The sequence below is a fragment of the Aquarana catesbeiana genome, linkage group LG06 (assembly GCF_042186555.1).
Source record: "Aquarana catesbeiana isolate 2022-GZ linkage group LG06, ASM4218655v1, whole genome shotgun sequence".
In the NCBI taxonomy this organism is placed as follows: Eukaryota; Metazoa; Chordata; class Amphibia; order Anura; family Ranidae; genus Aquarana; species Aquarana catesbeiana.
The window spans coordinates 353,652,921-353,669,127 of NC_133329.1; the positions used below are offsets into that span (position 1 = coordinate 353,652,921).

The 16,207-nt window shown below is 44.2% G+C and overlaps 1 protein-coding gene across 2 annotated transcripts in view; it reads right to left on the minus strand.

Moving 5' to 3' along the window:
* Positions 1–16,207, minus strand: part of GCA (grancalcin) — an 87,866-nt gene that overhangs the window by 37,461 nt on the left and 34,198 nt on the right. For both annotated transcript variants that reach the window (XM_073634038.1, XM_073634039.1), the window contains exons 4-6: positions 5,384–5,427; positions 4,797–4,944; positions 1,748–1,861 (exon numbers count right to left, since the gene is read on the minus strand). In XM_073634038.1, the coding sequence (XP_073490139.1) occupies positions 1,748–1,861; positions 4,797–4,944; positions 5,384–5,427 (306 nt within the window). The remainder of the gene's footprint in view (positions 1–1,747; positions 1,862–4,796; positions 4,945–5,383; positions 5,428–16,207) is intronic.

Sequence of the window (16,207 nt, forward strand, 5' to 3'; positions counted from 1 at the left end):
AAAATAATAAAGTCAGCAACTACAATTACTGTAGCTGCTGACTTTTAATATATAGAGACTTATCTGTCCAGGGAGCCCACAATGTAGGCAGCCCAGCCGATTTTCTGATCGGCTCTCGGGGGGTGCTACCGCCATTCGTCGTAAGGGAAACCGCAGCCAGTTCCCTACTGCGCACGCACAAATTGTGCTGCACTTTCTAATTGGCCCGGCGGCAGGGGAAGGAAGGGGGCCGAACTTCGAGGGATGGTGCAGTCTTCCACAAGTGGGGGGGGAAGGGTTCCTGTCAAACACAGATACCCGTTCCCCCCTGAAAATGTAGCATAAGCCCAGCCTTACATCACAAACTCATTCAAGTCTCTCCCCCCCTCCCAGAAGGCTGGTCCTCCACAAAAGACAAATGCAAGAGGGACAGCTTAATGCAGAGAATCTCAATGGGCAACCAGTACAACACTGCAGCTGCGATTGCTCACCAGTTCAGCGCTGAACAGAATAGGGATCCGTCTCGCCGTTTAATATAATTTGGACTGAAACCTAACTCTGTAGTGACTAAACCTCTCATTAGCAGAATGAATCAAAAGGCTAGACTAATCTTTGCTGAGGAGCATGTTGTGTGGACAGAAGTGGTTCAAAGTTGACTTTAGTGATGAAAGAAAGTTTCATTTATTTGGGTCTGATGGGAAACATGTTTGTTGTCAAACTAGGGAAAGACTGAATCCAAAGTGTGTAAAGAAGTCAATGAAAGGTGGAGGGGAAGCGTTTTTCTGCAGCAGGAGTTAGGACTCCTATACAGCTACATGACAGCTAATGCAAAGGTTTACCAGAACCTTCGACAACATGTGGTTCCTTACCTGCGTTCATAACCCAATCAGCCAGCAATTTTCATGCACGACAATGCTCCCCGTCACACAGCAAAACGGGGTAAAGCAGTTCCTTGAAGCTGAAAACATTGAAATAATGAAATGGCCAGCCCAGAGACCTGATCTAAACCCAACAGAAAACTTCTGGAAAATCCTTGGTGACAAAGTTAGGGCCAAAAAGCCCACTAGAGTCACTGAACTGTAGAACAAAATAACACCAGAGCAGTGTGAAAGACTAGTGAAGTCATGTGGCTGCAGATGCTCAAGTTATTCAGAGCAAGCCCCCCCCCCCCCCCCCCCCCACTGATTGTTGTAACCTTGAGAAATTTTAGTTGTAATCTCTCCATGCTTCAGTCATTGCTGTTATCCAATTTTGATCATTTTTTTTTTTTTTTTTTTTTTTTTTAGAAAACACAAGAAAACAACTTTTTTTGATGAAGTGCCTTGGTTATTTTGAAAAATACTGTTCTTTTAGCATGGTATAGGCACAACAAAAAATCCATCAAATGTTGAGCAATGTAGATTACCTTTCTGGGGAAAAAAAAAAAGTGTTCATAAATTGTTCTCCAATTTTGATCTCCAGTGTATATGGGATGATGGACTAAGTCTTGCACAGCAATAACTTGCCCACCTGCTCCTGAAAATGTTGGCTGCATCCAATACCAGATCACTAAACTGAAACCAAGCTTGCAGGGAGTGAAGTCAGAACTTTTGAGGTGCAGACTTGTTCCAGAATAGCCAAAGTACTGAAGCCAGTGGATCAGCAAAACAGCAATTTCAGAAGAGATCTATACATCAGCAACCTACATACCTTCCTCATGATTCTTTAAAGCTGCAAAAGCCACACAAACAGAGAAATATGGTGAGAAGAAGAATAGTCACCACCTTACCTGTTAAGGCACGAAGCTTCACACAACATGCAACATAATCGTCAAAGAATATTCTGCCGCTCTTGCTGTAGCGCTTCACTATCGTATTAATTGTGTTTGGATTTAACCTGTAACCTTAAAATATAAATAGAAAGTATTCATTAGGAGGTATACATGAGCACACGTTCCAAAAAGAGCAAACAATTGTAGGGGCAGCCACATCATTCACAGTGAAACCATGTTCAGCTAACAAACTAGGGATCCGAGCATTCTAGACTTCTCATACGGGCATTTTAAAAAGACATTTAGAAACATTCATACTGACTGCATGATGCTGTCTAACCAAATGGCCATGAACTTTGTACAGTGGGTTGTAAGGCAGGCCCAACCAATATCCTGAAGATGGAAGGCTTCATAACTTCGTCCTTGTGCAACATTAAGGAATGCTCTTGCCCCCGTGATTCTCTTGAGGTCCTTATCCAAGGAGGAGACAAACAAGCATTTGCCTTCAAAAGGATAACCCAACCCAAGGCATCACTTGCATGAGAACTGTAGAGGCAAAATTAATTGTATATATTTGGAAAAGCCTATCTACCAAGCCATTCACATAAGGGTGTAAGGCCATAGGAGAAAAAAAAAAAAAATCTGACTGGACAGAAGCAGCCGTAATGATGGGCCATGTGCTTAGTCAACACAGTACAGGCCTGAGAGACTGCCATTGAAGCAACTGTAGGTTGCATTGCAGGTCCTGCCAAGGTAAAAAGCTTTAAAAGAATGGAAAAAATAAATAAATAAAAAAGGGAAGTTGGTGTGGCCAACAGGCCAGCCAAACGGCTGAGGGAAACATGGAGTAGGAGCAACTGTCAAAGGAAAAGGATACTAGGGCCCTGAAAAGATGAACTACCAACCCCAATGGAACAAAAAAAAAAAAAAAAAAAAAAAAAAAACTTAGCCCAAGCTAGCAAATCCACCTGATCCTTTTTTACTTGTGACCTCTGGCAGCATCAACCCTTTCGCTGCCAGGTCCGTATGACCCTACAACACTGCTTCCGGCTGGCCAGGTCTGTACAGACCTGCATTCCTCCTACTATAAGCTCAGTCACTTCAGTGACCATGAACTTCTAGCAGAATTTTTCAGATGCTGCTGAACTGAGAGATGTTTGCAATTTACCCGACAAGTGACCCCCTGAAGCTGCCTCTCCCAACTCCCCCCTCCTGCTGGCTGCAGCCACTGACAGACCGCTGTCAGCATGGAGAGCGGAGGGGAGGGGGTGCTGGTAAACATTTGTTTACCAGGCCTCTACCTTTACCTGAAAGAATACCAGTCAGCAATCACTACCGATCGCTCCCGCATGCTTTCATCACTGACATAGTAAACACTGACTATGTCTCTTTAGATAAATGGATAGTCTGTATAGACACCTATTCATTCATAAACTATGAAGTATTCAGTCCTTTTCTTGGAGCCAAAAAAAAAAAAAAAAAGAAGACAGGTCTGTTTAGACCTCTGATGTCTCTCCAAGGACACATCCCCCTTCCCCCCAAAAAAATAGAAAACATTAGTAAGGGTAGATTTAGAAAGGCATCTAAATCTCCCTTGTTTCTGAAGTCCGATCCACACTTGGATTGAGCTCCAGCGGCTGACGAAGCGATGCAACGCCTTCTTACCGCCTGTTTTGCTAACAAATGCACTGTATCCATTGCACAAGGTCGCAGGGTGTTGCGCCACTTCCATTGACATGAATTTGTAGTAGTGATGGCATCGCTACAAGTTAGGTCAACTTTGCCATTTGGAGAAGGGGGGAGTTGAGCAGGCAACAAAATCTAGTGCATGTCTGCATGATTACAGGCCAACCTTACTATTCAAGCCACAGAGCATTGGGTACAGCCTCTCTAGGCTCTGCAGCTTCTCCAGAATTTGCATGAAGAGCTGAAGTGGTATGGTGCAGCTGGTTGATAGTTGAGTTATCTTGAAATATCATTCAGAGAAAGAGACCTCTCCATATAAGGTGGTAAGCTTCTCTCAGAGAAGAGGGCCCATCACCCAAGGACACTAGACAAAAACTGAGGTTAGTTTGGAATCGGCTGGCCCGCGTAGCCTCCTTTTTTGCCAATGTCCAATCACCTGAAGGAACTGCATATAGCCCAGTCAAATGATTAAGGAGCCTGTACTGAGCAGAAAAATCTTTAAGGCAATTAGACAAATAGAGGCGTCCAGCTGAGTTGGCTGTACACATCTATCAAACATTCTCTTGAAACAGGCAGAACATGCATCATAAGAGTTATCAGCTGGCTAAAAATACCATCCCTATCAGACACATTCCACATGCAGGCATCCTGCTTTAAGAGGAAGATCCTCATTAAAAGTTACAATTCTATATGCTATGGACAAATGGTGCTGATGCTTAGAATACTGGAGGGAAAGTCCTACAGTCATTACTTCACTTCATTTTTGTTCACCTTAAAAAGGGGTTGTAAACCCTTGTGTTTTTTCACCTTAATGCATCCTATGCATTAAGGTGAAAAAAAATGTATTATTACTTTTACTCCATCTTAAAAAGTGGTATCGGGACAACCCTAGCGCTGTCACTGTAAGGAAAGGATAACAGTCTTTTCTGTGACAGGGGACATTTACACTGCTCACCAGTGAAGTAAAATTGCTTATTTTCAAAATTTTATAACCGGTCTTTTTTTTTTAAATTTAGAGAAAAAAAACAAAACAAAAAAAAAAAAAAAACCCCAGTGGTGATTAAATACCACCAAAAGAAAGCCATCAGAGTAAAAACTAAAAATGTCATATGGTGCAGTGTTGTACAACCGCGCAATTGTCAAAGTGACAGTGCTGAAGGCTGAAAACTGGCCTGGGCAAGAAGGGGATAAAAGTGTCCAGTATTGAAGTGGTTAAAGCGCATGTGAAAAAGGAGTGAGTTTTCAATACATCTAACATATCTATCAAAAATGATTCTGCAGTAGGCATGCAATGAGCATTGATATCCCCTACTCAGCGAGTCAAATCAAGATCATACATTTAGCATTGATATGAGAGATGGCCTCATTTGTAACTACTTACCCATTGACATAATGGCCTGGTTCAACTCATGGGGCTCCACGGACCCACTCCTGTCTTGATCAAATGTGCAGAAGTTCTGTTTCCAGGCACTTAAAGCTGCCCACAATTCTTTGAACTCATTGAAGCCCATTTTGCCTGTATGGTCCCTCTGATTTAGAGTCGTTAAAGAAATGTAGAGTTTCTCATGATCTTATCAGTGAACACGGACCAACATTTATTGATTTACCCAACTTGAAAAGAGAATAGTGAGACTTTTTTTTAGCTCAAGATTCCAAATAGGTGTCAAAGCTGAGCATACACCTTGTAGTAACTGGCAGGATCAGAGGAACACACTGTCAGCTGAACTTTTTCTATTGTATCCAACTAGCGACACAACACAAAATGAATGGTTCTGAGTGAAGGTCTTCTATGAAGAAGAAACATAAATTTGGTAGCTGTCACCTCTGAAAGCCAAAAGATCACCTAAAGCCTGAGAGTTACTGAGAAAGATATAGAGAGATAGTAAGCATTATTACTAATCATTCTATCATTTGTTGTACAAATCTGCCAACACATCCTTACACACAAAGGCTTCTAGAAAAGGATACATCCAACATTGCAATCATAATTCGGCAAGTTTCCAGGCTGAAAGCTGTTGGAAGAAATAAAAGAAAGATAAATACACATACATTAACGTTGGTCCCTGTCCTCAAGGAGCTTACAAAAGCAAGCACCTAACTCACACTGATACATACACATACTAGCGACAACTTAGACAAGAGCCAATTAACCTACCAGAACATCTTTGGAGTGTGGGAGGAAACCGGAGTACCTGGAGGAAACCTACACAGGCACAGGGAAGACATGCAAACTCCAGGCAGGTAGTGACATGGTTGGGATTTGAACCCTTGGCCCTAGTGCTGCCAGGCAAAAGTGCTAACCACTGTATATGATTCAGGGTTATATTTTTCACAGCAAACATTTAATTTAAAAATACAGAAACCCCCAGGAATAGGCCGCCAAACAAGCGCATCTATGTTTAGGATTAAAATCTCAGTTGTGAGACTACATCTCAAGACACCGGTAATTAACCAACTCAGCCCCGGAAGATTTTACCCCCTTTCCTGACCAGAGCACTTTTTACAATTTGGCAATGCGTCGCTTTAACTGACAATTGCGCGGTCGTGCGACACTGTACCCAAACGAAATTGGCGTCTTTTTTTCACCAACAAAGAGCTTTCTTTTGGTGGCATTTGATCACCTCTGCGGTTTTTATTTTTGCGCTATAAACTAAAAATATTATCTCTCTCTCTCTCTCATTGCTATATGCTATAATATCCCCCAAATGGTCTTCAGTTTAGGCCAATATGTATTCTACTTTTTTTTCCCCCCAAAAAATAAATCGCAATAAGGGTATATTGGTCTGCACAAAAAAGTTATAGCGTCTACAAACTATGGGAAAGATTTAGGGCATTTTTATGGCGTTTGATTTTTTAGTGGTATTGCGACACACAGACAGATTGGAGACTTGACTTTTTTTGGGACCATTGACATTTAGAGCAATCCATGCTATAAAAATGCACCGATTACTGTATAAACTTCACTGGCAGGGAAGGGGTTATCACTAGGGGGCGATCAAGGGCTTAACCGTTATAGATATCTCCTTTATAGGGTTCTTAAAAAAAAAAAAAAAAAATAATATTCACAAAATAAAGTCGCAGCCACTACTGGTATAACAATAAAATTGAAAAAAAATTTAAAAGTCCCTAAATATTTGCCTTATTTTGTAGACGCTATAACTTTTGGGCAAGTCAATCAAATGCGTAGTTCGTAGTTTTTTTTTTTTTTAACCAAAAATATGTAGCAGAATACATACTGGCCTAAATTGATGAAATTTGTTTTACAATTTTTTTTTTTTTTTTATTGAATAAGTATTATAGCAAAAAGTAAAAAAGGCAGGAGGTGATCAAATACCACCAAACGAAAGCTCTATTTGTGAGGGGGGGGGGGAATAAAAATATTTTATTTGGGTACACCGTTGCATGACCGGGCAATTGTCAGTTGAAGTGACGCAGTGCCGTATCACAAAAAACCCTAGTTAGACTTACCGGTAACGGTATTTCTACGAGTCTTTCAGGACAGCACCTGGAGAGAGCGCAGCTCCACCCACTTTCCCAGGAAACACTGCAGTCAGTTTCTTTAAAGACCGGACACTTCCACCATGGCCTCAGTTGTTCATAGAGTACCTCCAGCCATGCTGAAATTAGATAAGCAGAACACAGCAATAACACATCTTACAACCTCAAAACTTAGGGCGGGTCATCGGCGCTGTCCTGAAAGACTCGTAGAAATACCGTTACCGGTAAGTCTAACTAGGGTTTTCTCCCTTCGTCTTTCAGGACAGCACCTGGAGATGATAAAAGAGTACTTACTCTAGGGTGGGACCACCGCCTGCAGGACCTTCCTGCCAAACGACTGTTCCGCTGCTGATAGCAAGTCCAACCTGTAGTGGCGGGTGAAGGTGGAGAAACTTGTCCACGTGGCCGCTTTACAGATCCGACCCGGGGAAGCCCCTGCCCTCTCTGCCCAGGACGTTGCTACTGCCCTTGTTGAATGGGCTACTACCCCCTTAGGGGGCTCTGCTCCTGAAGCTTTATAAGCTTCGCTGATGGCCATTCTGAGCCATCTACCTATGGTGCTTTTGGATGCTCTATACCCCTTCCGTGGACCAGAGAAGAGAACAAAGAGCGAATCTGATCTTCTAAAATCTTTCGTTATCTCTATATAATGTAATAAACACCTTCTCACGTCCAGGGAATGGAAAGACCTCTCCTTAGCACTGGACGGGTTAGGACAAAAAGGTAGGGAGAATGATCTCTTGTTCCCTATGAAATGCTGATGCCACCTTTGGCAAGAAACCCGGGTCAGTTTTTAGCACTACCCGGTCTGGAAAAATATAACAAAAGGGTTCTCTTATGGAAAGAGCTTGTAACTCGCTTACTCTCCTAGCTGAAGTTACTGCTACTAACAGGACTATTTTTAACGACCATAGCCTGATTGACGCTTCCTCTGGAGGTTCAAAAGGCCCTTTGATTAGACCCCGCAGAACCACAGACAGGTCCCATCTAGGAAAAAACTTAAAAGGTATTGGCCTAGCTCTGGCCAATGCCTTGAAAAACCTAATAATAAGCGGCTCCCTTGATAACTGCCTCTCAAGAAAAACCGATAATGCAGCTACCTGCACTTTTAGGGTGCTAGCTGCCAACCCCATCTCCATTCCCTCATGGAGAAACTCTAGCACTGGAGCGATTTCCTGTGGCGAAAGTATCCTAATCGCACACCAGCTATTAAATCGTTTCCACGTTTTGAAGTAGATGGCCCTGGTAACCTCCTTACGACTGTTCAGCAGGGTAGAGACCAGTTTATCTGAAAGGCCCTTATTTTTTAACATCTGCTCCTCAGTAACCAACCTGTCAACCTGAGATGCTGGGTATTTGGGTGATGAAGGGGGCCCTGCGTTAGGAGGTCCTTCCGAAGCGGAAGCTCCCAATAAGGTTCCACCGCCATCCCCTGTATTGTTGCGAACCAAGCCCGTTTGGGCCAGAAAGGAGCCACCAGAATCATAGTCGTGTTCTCTTTCTGTAGCTTTCTTAAGACCAAGGGGATCATCTGAAAGGGGGGAAAGGCGTAGCACAACTGGAATTTCCATGGCTGCGCTAATGCATCCAATCCCTCTGCCTGATCCTGCCTGTTCAGTGAGAAGAAGGCCTCTACTTTTGCATTCTTTTGGGATGCGAAAAGATCTATTTGGGGCATTCCCCATCTTTCTGTTAGTTGTTGGAAAGTCTCTACATTCAGACTCCATTCTGCTTCCAGTACTCTTTCTCTGCTCAGAAAGTCTGCCATAAGGTTTAAATCTCCCTTCAGATGTATCGCTGTTATGGAGTTTAGCCTGTCTTCTGCCCAGGCTAGAATCTGGAGTGCCAAGGATAGCAGAGCCCTGCTCCTTGTTCCTCCCTGCCTTGATATATAGGCCACCGCTGTGGCATTGTCCGATAGGACCTGAACATGATGGCCCCGGACTGTTCTTTCGAAGGCCCATAGACCCAAGAGAATAGCCCTCAGCTCTCTCCAATTGGAGGACTTTCTGGCTTCCCAGTCTGTCCAACTCCCCTGAGCCATCTGCTCGTCCAGGTGGGCGCCCCAACCCCAGGAACTTGCGTCTGTTGTTAATCTTTTCTGCAAAGGAAAACTCCAGAGCAGACCCCTGTTCAGGTTTGAGTGATTTCTCCACCACCAAAGCTTCCTCTGAACCCGCGCAGGTATCCTTATTAATTTTTCTAGGGACTCTCCATAGGACCAACTCGTTAAAATTGTCTGCTGGAGCTCCCTTCCATGTAGACGTGCCCACTGCACCGCTGGAATAGTCGCAGTGAGTAGCCCTAAGACCGACATAGCTGCTCTTATGGAGATTGGCATATTTGTCTGCGTCTTCTTCACTGCCTCCTGAAGCTTCTCCCTCTTCCCTTCGGGGAGAAAAATTTTCTCCTGGATGGAATCTATCGTGTAACCCAAGAATAGTATGGTCTGAGATGGAATCAAGTTTGATTTCTCCTCGTTGATTATCCATCCTAGACCTACCAGGTGTCTCATTGTCTTTTCCAGATCTCTCACTAACAGGTCCCTTGTTTTGGCAAAAATTAGTAGATCGTCCAGATAGGGCAGGACTGATACCCCCTCTACTCTGAGTGGGGCCAAGGCCTCCGCCAGGACTTTTGTAAAAATCCTCGGAGAAGATGACAGCCCGAAAGGGAGAGCTCTGAACTGGAGATGAAGGGTAGATTCCCCCAGTTTTATCGCAAACCTTAGGTGTTTCTGAGATGTTGACGCTACTGGTACATGCAAGTATGCATCTCTCAGGTCTATGGAAGCCATAAAACATCCCGGGGTCAGGAGATTCTTCACTGAGAATATTGTGTCCATCCTGAACTTCTTGTACCTGATAGTCTTGTTTAGAATCTTCAGGTTCAGGATGAGCCTGAATTTTCCCGACGGTTTCTTCACAAGAAATATGTGTGAATAGCACCCCTGTTCTAATTCCCCAGGGGGTACGTTCACTATCACCTTTTGTAGCATCAAGTCCTTCAGGATAGCTGTCATTGCTAGTGACTTTTCTGAGTCTCGGGGAGCCTGGGTTATGTAAAAACGCACAGGAGGAGGTTGAGAAAATTCCAGCCTGTAACCCTCCAAGATGGTCTTGAGGATAAACTGGCTGCTTGTTATAGTCTTCCACTGTAAAAAGAAGGTCTGTAACCTTGCTCCCACAGTTGGGTGACCGTCACTGGGTTTTTGGGCTTGTGGTTGGGGGGCGAAAAAGTACTCCTGACTTACCCCTCCCTCTTTGAGACTTCCAAGGCCTTTTGTAGCCTGCCTCTTTGGTATCTGGGGTCTTTCGAAAAGCACGAAAATTTTTGTTGCCTTGCGGAAGTACCTTCTTCTTTATAGGGAAAGCCTTCTTTTTGTCAGCTGTTCTGTCAAGAATAGCTTCCAGCCCAGGGCCAAACACTAGATCACCTTCAAAGGGTAAACCGCATAATTTTGTCTTTGAAGCAGTATCCCCTGTCCATGTCTTGACCCATAACGCCCTGCGAGCTGAGTTTATCAGAGCTGTGGATCTGGCTGACATCCTGATTGACTCCGCTGAGGCATCTGCTATATACCCTACCGCCTTTGATAACACCGGTAGCGTATCTAGCAGATCCTTACGAGGCGTCCCTGCCTCAATGTGGATTTTCAGCTGCTCCAGCCAGTGTTCCAGATTTCTGGCCACCACAGTTGAGGCCATGGCAGGCTTCAAATTTGCTAAAGAAGAATCCCATGCCTTCCTTAATAGGGAGTCTGCCTTTTTGTCCATGGTATCTTTAAGGATACCCATGTCCTCAAAGGCCAGGTCAGTATTCCTAGATACCTGGGAAAAGGCTGCGTCTAGTCTTGGCTTTTTATTCCAAATATGCGAGCTATCCTCATCAAACGGAAACCTTCGCTTGAGGGATTTAGAAAAGAAGGGGGCTCTCTCTGGATCCTTCCACTCCCTCTTAATGGTCTCTGATAGGAATTTATGTACAGGAAAAACCCTGTGTTTTTCCTCCCCGAGGCCTTGGAACATCTTATCGTGTAGGGATAGCTGAGCCTTATCCTCTGTGATGTTAAGGGTAGTATGAATTGTTCTTAGTAGATCATCTACCTCCTCAAGGGATAACTTGTACCTAGAAGAAGGAGAAGAAGCTTCATTTACTTCTTCTGCTTCCTCCTCCGAATTTAGTAAAATGTTACTTTCCTCCTCCTCTGAGTCGCTGCCCCCTCTGGATGCTGAAACAGAGGATTGAGAATGTGGCACCACACTGCTATGCGCCGTTGGACGCCTATCTAGGTAGGACCTGAAGGACTCAAAGGTGTCTGCCAGTTCCTTCCTGAAAGAGCTTAGCAATTCGCTTTGTTGAGCTGCAGGACTAGCAGGAGCTGTCTCCTCCTTAACTATGTCCGTAATGCAAGATTTGCATAATACTTTGGGCCAGGAATCCCTCAGTAACCCCTTACAAGAGGGACACTTCCTTTTAACAATAGGGGAGACATGCTTGGTCTTTTCTTTAGCCTTCTGCAATATCCCAAGGGAAAAAAGACAATAGCTGAACCATATTTCACAAACAACAGCTTACATGCTGTATAAGGAACACAGAAAAAAACACGACCAAGGAAGTTAACCCTTTAACACCTATGATCTGTTCCACAGCCGGTGAATCACCCCACAGATCCACCTTAAAACATAATTAATCACTTATCCCTCCTTTAGTACTCAGGACCAAGTGATCTGCAGGCTCCCCACTTTTTTTTTTTTTTTTTTTTTAGGGAAGGGATAATATATAAACATTATAAATGCCCATAGAGTAAAGACAGAGACCAGTATCCCTGCTTACCTGAGCCTGGCTGATTGTTGTGGCTCCTGCTCCTGCCACCGCCGTCTGATCGTCCTCCATTATTGACAGGACACACAGCGGCGTTTGCGCTCTTTTATTTGATTTTCCCGGGCCGCTCACCGCTGTGAGGGCCGGAAATGAAATCAGCCATGGAGACCGCCCCCCCCTCCTGCGTTCCAGCGGCCGGAACCGGAAGCCGCGTCGCGCCGCTCGAGGCCCCGCCCCCGGTCGGAAATGACGCGCTTGCCATCCGAACCCGGAAGGCGTGCGGCCCGTGGAATAGACGCCGCTCTACTCCACAGCCCTGCCACCGGTCTGTAGGAGCGGAACCCTCGCAGCCTGGCTCTCGCCGAGCATGAAGAGGAGGAGGCACCGGAGAATCCCCCACACGTCAGGGAGGATGCTGGGCTGTCTTGGAAAAGAAGAAAAACGATCCGGTATGCCCTAACTTTCACCACCTGGAGAAAGCGCAGCACACCCCTGGTTCCCTGCAGCGCTTCCACCATGGCGGAGGAAACACTACAACTGAGGCCATGGTGGAAGTGTCCGGTCTTTAAAAGAAACTGACTGCAGTGTTTCCTGGGAAAGTGGGTGGAGCTGCGCTCTCTCCAGGTGCTGTCCTGAAAGACGAAGGGAGAAAATGGCCTGGTCATAAGGGGGGGTTAAATCTTCTGGAGCGGAAATGGTTACATTTAGAATTTAGTATTGGGCAGCAGGTTTGACAGACATGGTCACTCTGTCCTGAACCATGTTTCTTTTTAGTGGGTAAAATGCAACATTTCCATTTTTAAAACGCCGCATTGTAGTGTGAACAGGACAAAAAATAAATAAATAAAAAACACAGCACAACCTGTCCCGATTAGATGTCCCCTCTATGCCTATTCTGGTGAAATAAAGGACCGATATAGGAATGTTGTATTCTGTATATATGAATACGTTTCTTTTAACAGCTTTTGGTTACAAACCCCACAACTTGGGAGATCAGAACACACAAGTAGGGGGAGATTTACTAAAACTGGAGGGTGCAAAATCTGGTGCAGCTCTGCATAGACACCAATCAGCTTCCAGGTTTTATTGTCAAAGCTTAAATGAACAAGCTTAAGTTAGAAGCTGATTGGCTGCCATGCACAGCGGCACCAGATTTTGCACTCTCCAGTTTTTGTAAACCAAACTCACAATGTATGAAGGATCTCCTGTGTGGGGACATGTCACAGATGATACGCTTACTGACTGTGCTTATCACCAGTTTATGACTTCAATTGCTCTATATATAGGTCATACACACCTTTACCCTACAGAGATAAAACCTAATACAGGAAACCCCGAGCACTCATCAGTCGTTAATATTTAACCAGGCACACCGTTCTAGATGTGCCGATGACCATTCATAAATGATTGTTGGGACAATAATATAAATATCTAAAAATCAATAAACACTTGTGTGCAATTATTGGAACAAAATCTCTCCCGGAGAGTCCGTGGACAAAGTCTATAAAATAAAAGCCAATTTAGGTTTTAGTCGTGTATTCGCAGCATTAGTGGAAAATCCTCCAGGGAACCATTGTCATGGCTGCCGACTGAACCAGGGTGACCAATCATTCAGCTTACAAGGTGGATACTGTGGCAGGTTGGCTCGGCAGGGCAAATCGTTGTAGCTGTACGTCGCTCCTTTAAGACGCAACAGCAGGCGTGTGCACGGCGCATGTCCCCAGAACCGATGCGTGTGCCCGGTACCCGCGATCGCCCTTGACAGAGCGAGATCCGGGATCTGTGTGTGTGTGTGTGTGTGTGTGTGTGTGTGTGTGTGTGTGTGTGTGTGTGTGTGTGTGTGTGTGTGTATATATATAAACACACAAATCCCGCTTCTCTCAGGTGAGGAGACCGATCGTGTGTTCACAAAACAAAAAAACACAACACTAAAAAAATGACATACATCTACCCCCTATTTGGTTTGCACAAAATACACGCTTATTGCGATTTTTTTTTACCAAAAATATGTAGAATACATAATCTGCCTAAACTGATGAAAAAAAAAATTTTTTTTTTTTTTTAAATTGGGATATTTATTATAGCAAAAAAAAAAAACCAAAAAAAAAAAAACCAACACTTCAAAATTATCTTTTTTTTTTTTAATGGCGTAAAAAATTAAAACCCCAGGTGATAATACCACCAAAAGAAAGCCATTTGTGAGCAAAAAAAAGACAAAGTTTTGGGTACAACATCGCACAATTGACAGTTAAAGCGACAGTGTCAAATGGGGGAAAAAAAAAAAAAAAAAAGCCTGGTCAGGAAGGGGGCAAATCCAAATCCGGGGCTGAAGTGGTTAATGCCCCCCCCCCCCCCACAACCATTTTAATCCTTAATCCCATGTTCCTGTTTGGGCTATTACCATGATCTGTGCCCTAGGTTTCCGGTTCCAGGGTGGCTCCTTTCTCTAACAAAATCCTATGAAGTCACCCTTGCATGCAGGGACTAGAGTTGTCTATCACTTTGTGCATCAATAAACACACAGCCCTATGGAAAGAAAGAAGAAGAAAGAAGAAGGAAGAAGAAAGAAGAAGGAAGAAAAAAGAAGAAGAAGAAAGAAAAAAGAAGAAAAAGAAAAAAGAAAGAAAAAAGAAGAAAGAAGAAGGATTCCTCCACTACTTTTTACCGATTTCATTGCGATCTGCATAGACTTCAGCTAAATTAAGTTGCAAACCGCAATGAAAATCGGTAGTGCAAATCGCACTGATAGTTTTCTGGAGATTATTTTATTGTGCTTAAAAGGGGTTGTAAACCCTATTTTTCTTCAATAAAAATACCACCAAACATGTTGTTCTACTTCCCTCCACTGCGCAGTTAGTTTTGCACACAGAGTGGCCCAGATCCTCCTGTTTTGGGGTCGCTCAGCGGCGCTGGTGGTTCATCCCCGCATTGAGTGTCCACGCTGGAGAAGCGCTCTCCTTGGTGGACACCCATGCGGGTAAGCTCCCAAGTCCCGCATCTGTGTCCATTTACACAGAACGCAGGACTCGGCCCCGCCCCCCGGCGCTGTGTCACTGGATTTGATTGACAGCAACGGGAGCCAATGGCTGCTATCAATCTATCCAATGAGGACACGAGACACCAGCTAGTGCTGGTGTTCTCGTTCCCAGCCGGAGAAAGATCGGGGTCAAGTAAAACGCATTAAGGTGAAAAACCATGGAGGTTTTACAACCCCTTTATAAATTCGCAATTAAAAAAAAAAAAAAAAAAAAACACACAACCTCTAACGGTTTAATACTACTAAAGTATACTAAAACATACTAGTATACTACTAAAACTAAACTGTTGGTATATGGAATCTAATTTTATATGTACATGAGGGCAACCATTTTGTTACACATTTAGACTTTTGCACTCATTTATCTTCAAAAAGGGAAGTTACTAAGACTGGAGCAGCCAGAACCTGAATCAGCTTCTAGACTTCATTTTTAGTGCATGTTCACATTGGGCCAATTCGGCATGCGATTTGACATGTCAAATCATATGCCAAAATCTGAGCCTATTGCCGGTGTCTTGTCAAATACAGTCCCCTATCATATAGTGTCCGCCCTGAACTGCGCAGGTGCAGTACGGAGGACAAACGAGACGCCGAAAGTCTCCGAAGTTTAACAGCTGATCATCAGCTGTACACGGTGCCTGCGCTTTTATTCTCACCCTATGTCCAGGTTCATTCCCTACTATCCAAGTGGACATAGAGTGAGAATAAATAAATAGTTACCGAGCGCAGCGAGGCCGTGCCCGAAGTGTGGCGAGCGAAGCTCGGAGAGCGAAGCGAGCCCGCGAGGGGCCCTCTTACACAGCCATCGCTAACAAGTGCCCGAGCGCCGTGTACAGCTGATGGTCAGCTGATCAATTTCGGAAACTTTCGGCATCTCCTTCTGCTCCGTACTGCGCAAGCGCTGCGCAGTACGGAGCAGACACTATCCGATAGGAGGACAGTATATGTCAGAACACCGGCAATGGCACAGTCTGAACCGCTGCAACGCCGCACAGATTCCCAAAAGTTTCTGCACTACTTTTGGCAATTTCAATAGACATCTGTGAACCCGCACAGATGTGTCAAATCGCCCCTGAAGTCGGACTGAAATGCTGGTTTGAAATCGTGCGATTTCAGCTGACCTCATGATTTCAAACCCGCCCTCAGTGTGAACGTCGGCTCAAAGCTAAACTGAACAAGCTGAAGCTACAAACCAATTGGTTACTCCGCACAACTGTTCCAGATTCTGTCTGCTCCAGTTGTAGTAAATTCCACAATAAAAAAAGTTTTTTTTTTAATTTGTAATCTACATACAGAGGGTGTGGTGGGTAGCTCTGTACTTCTCTCCCATTGCCGCTTTTGTTTGGCTACTTTGTCTATAGGGGTTTTTTTTTTTTAATGCAAAAAACACCATAAATCCTCATGTACACTGCTGCTGGTAAACGGACGTTCAG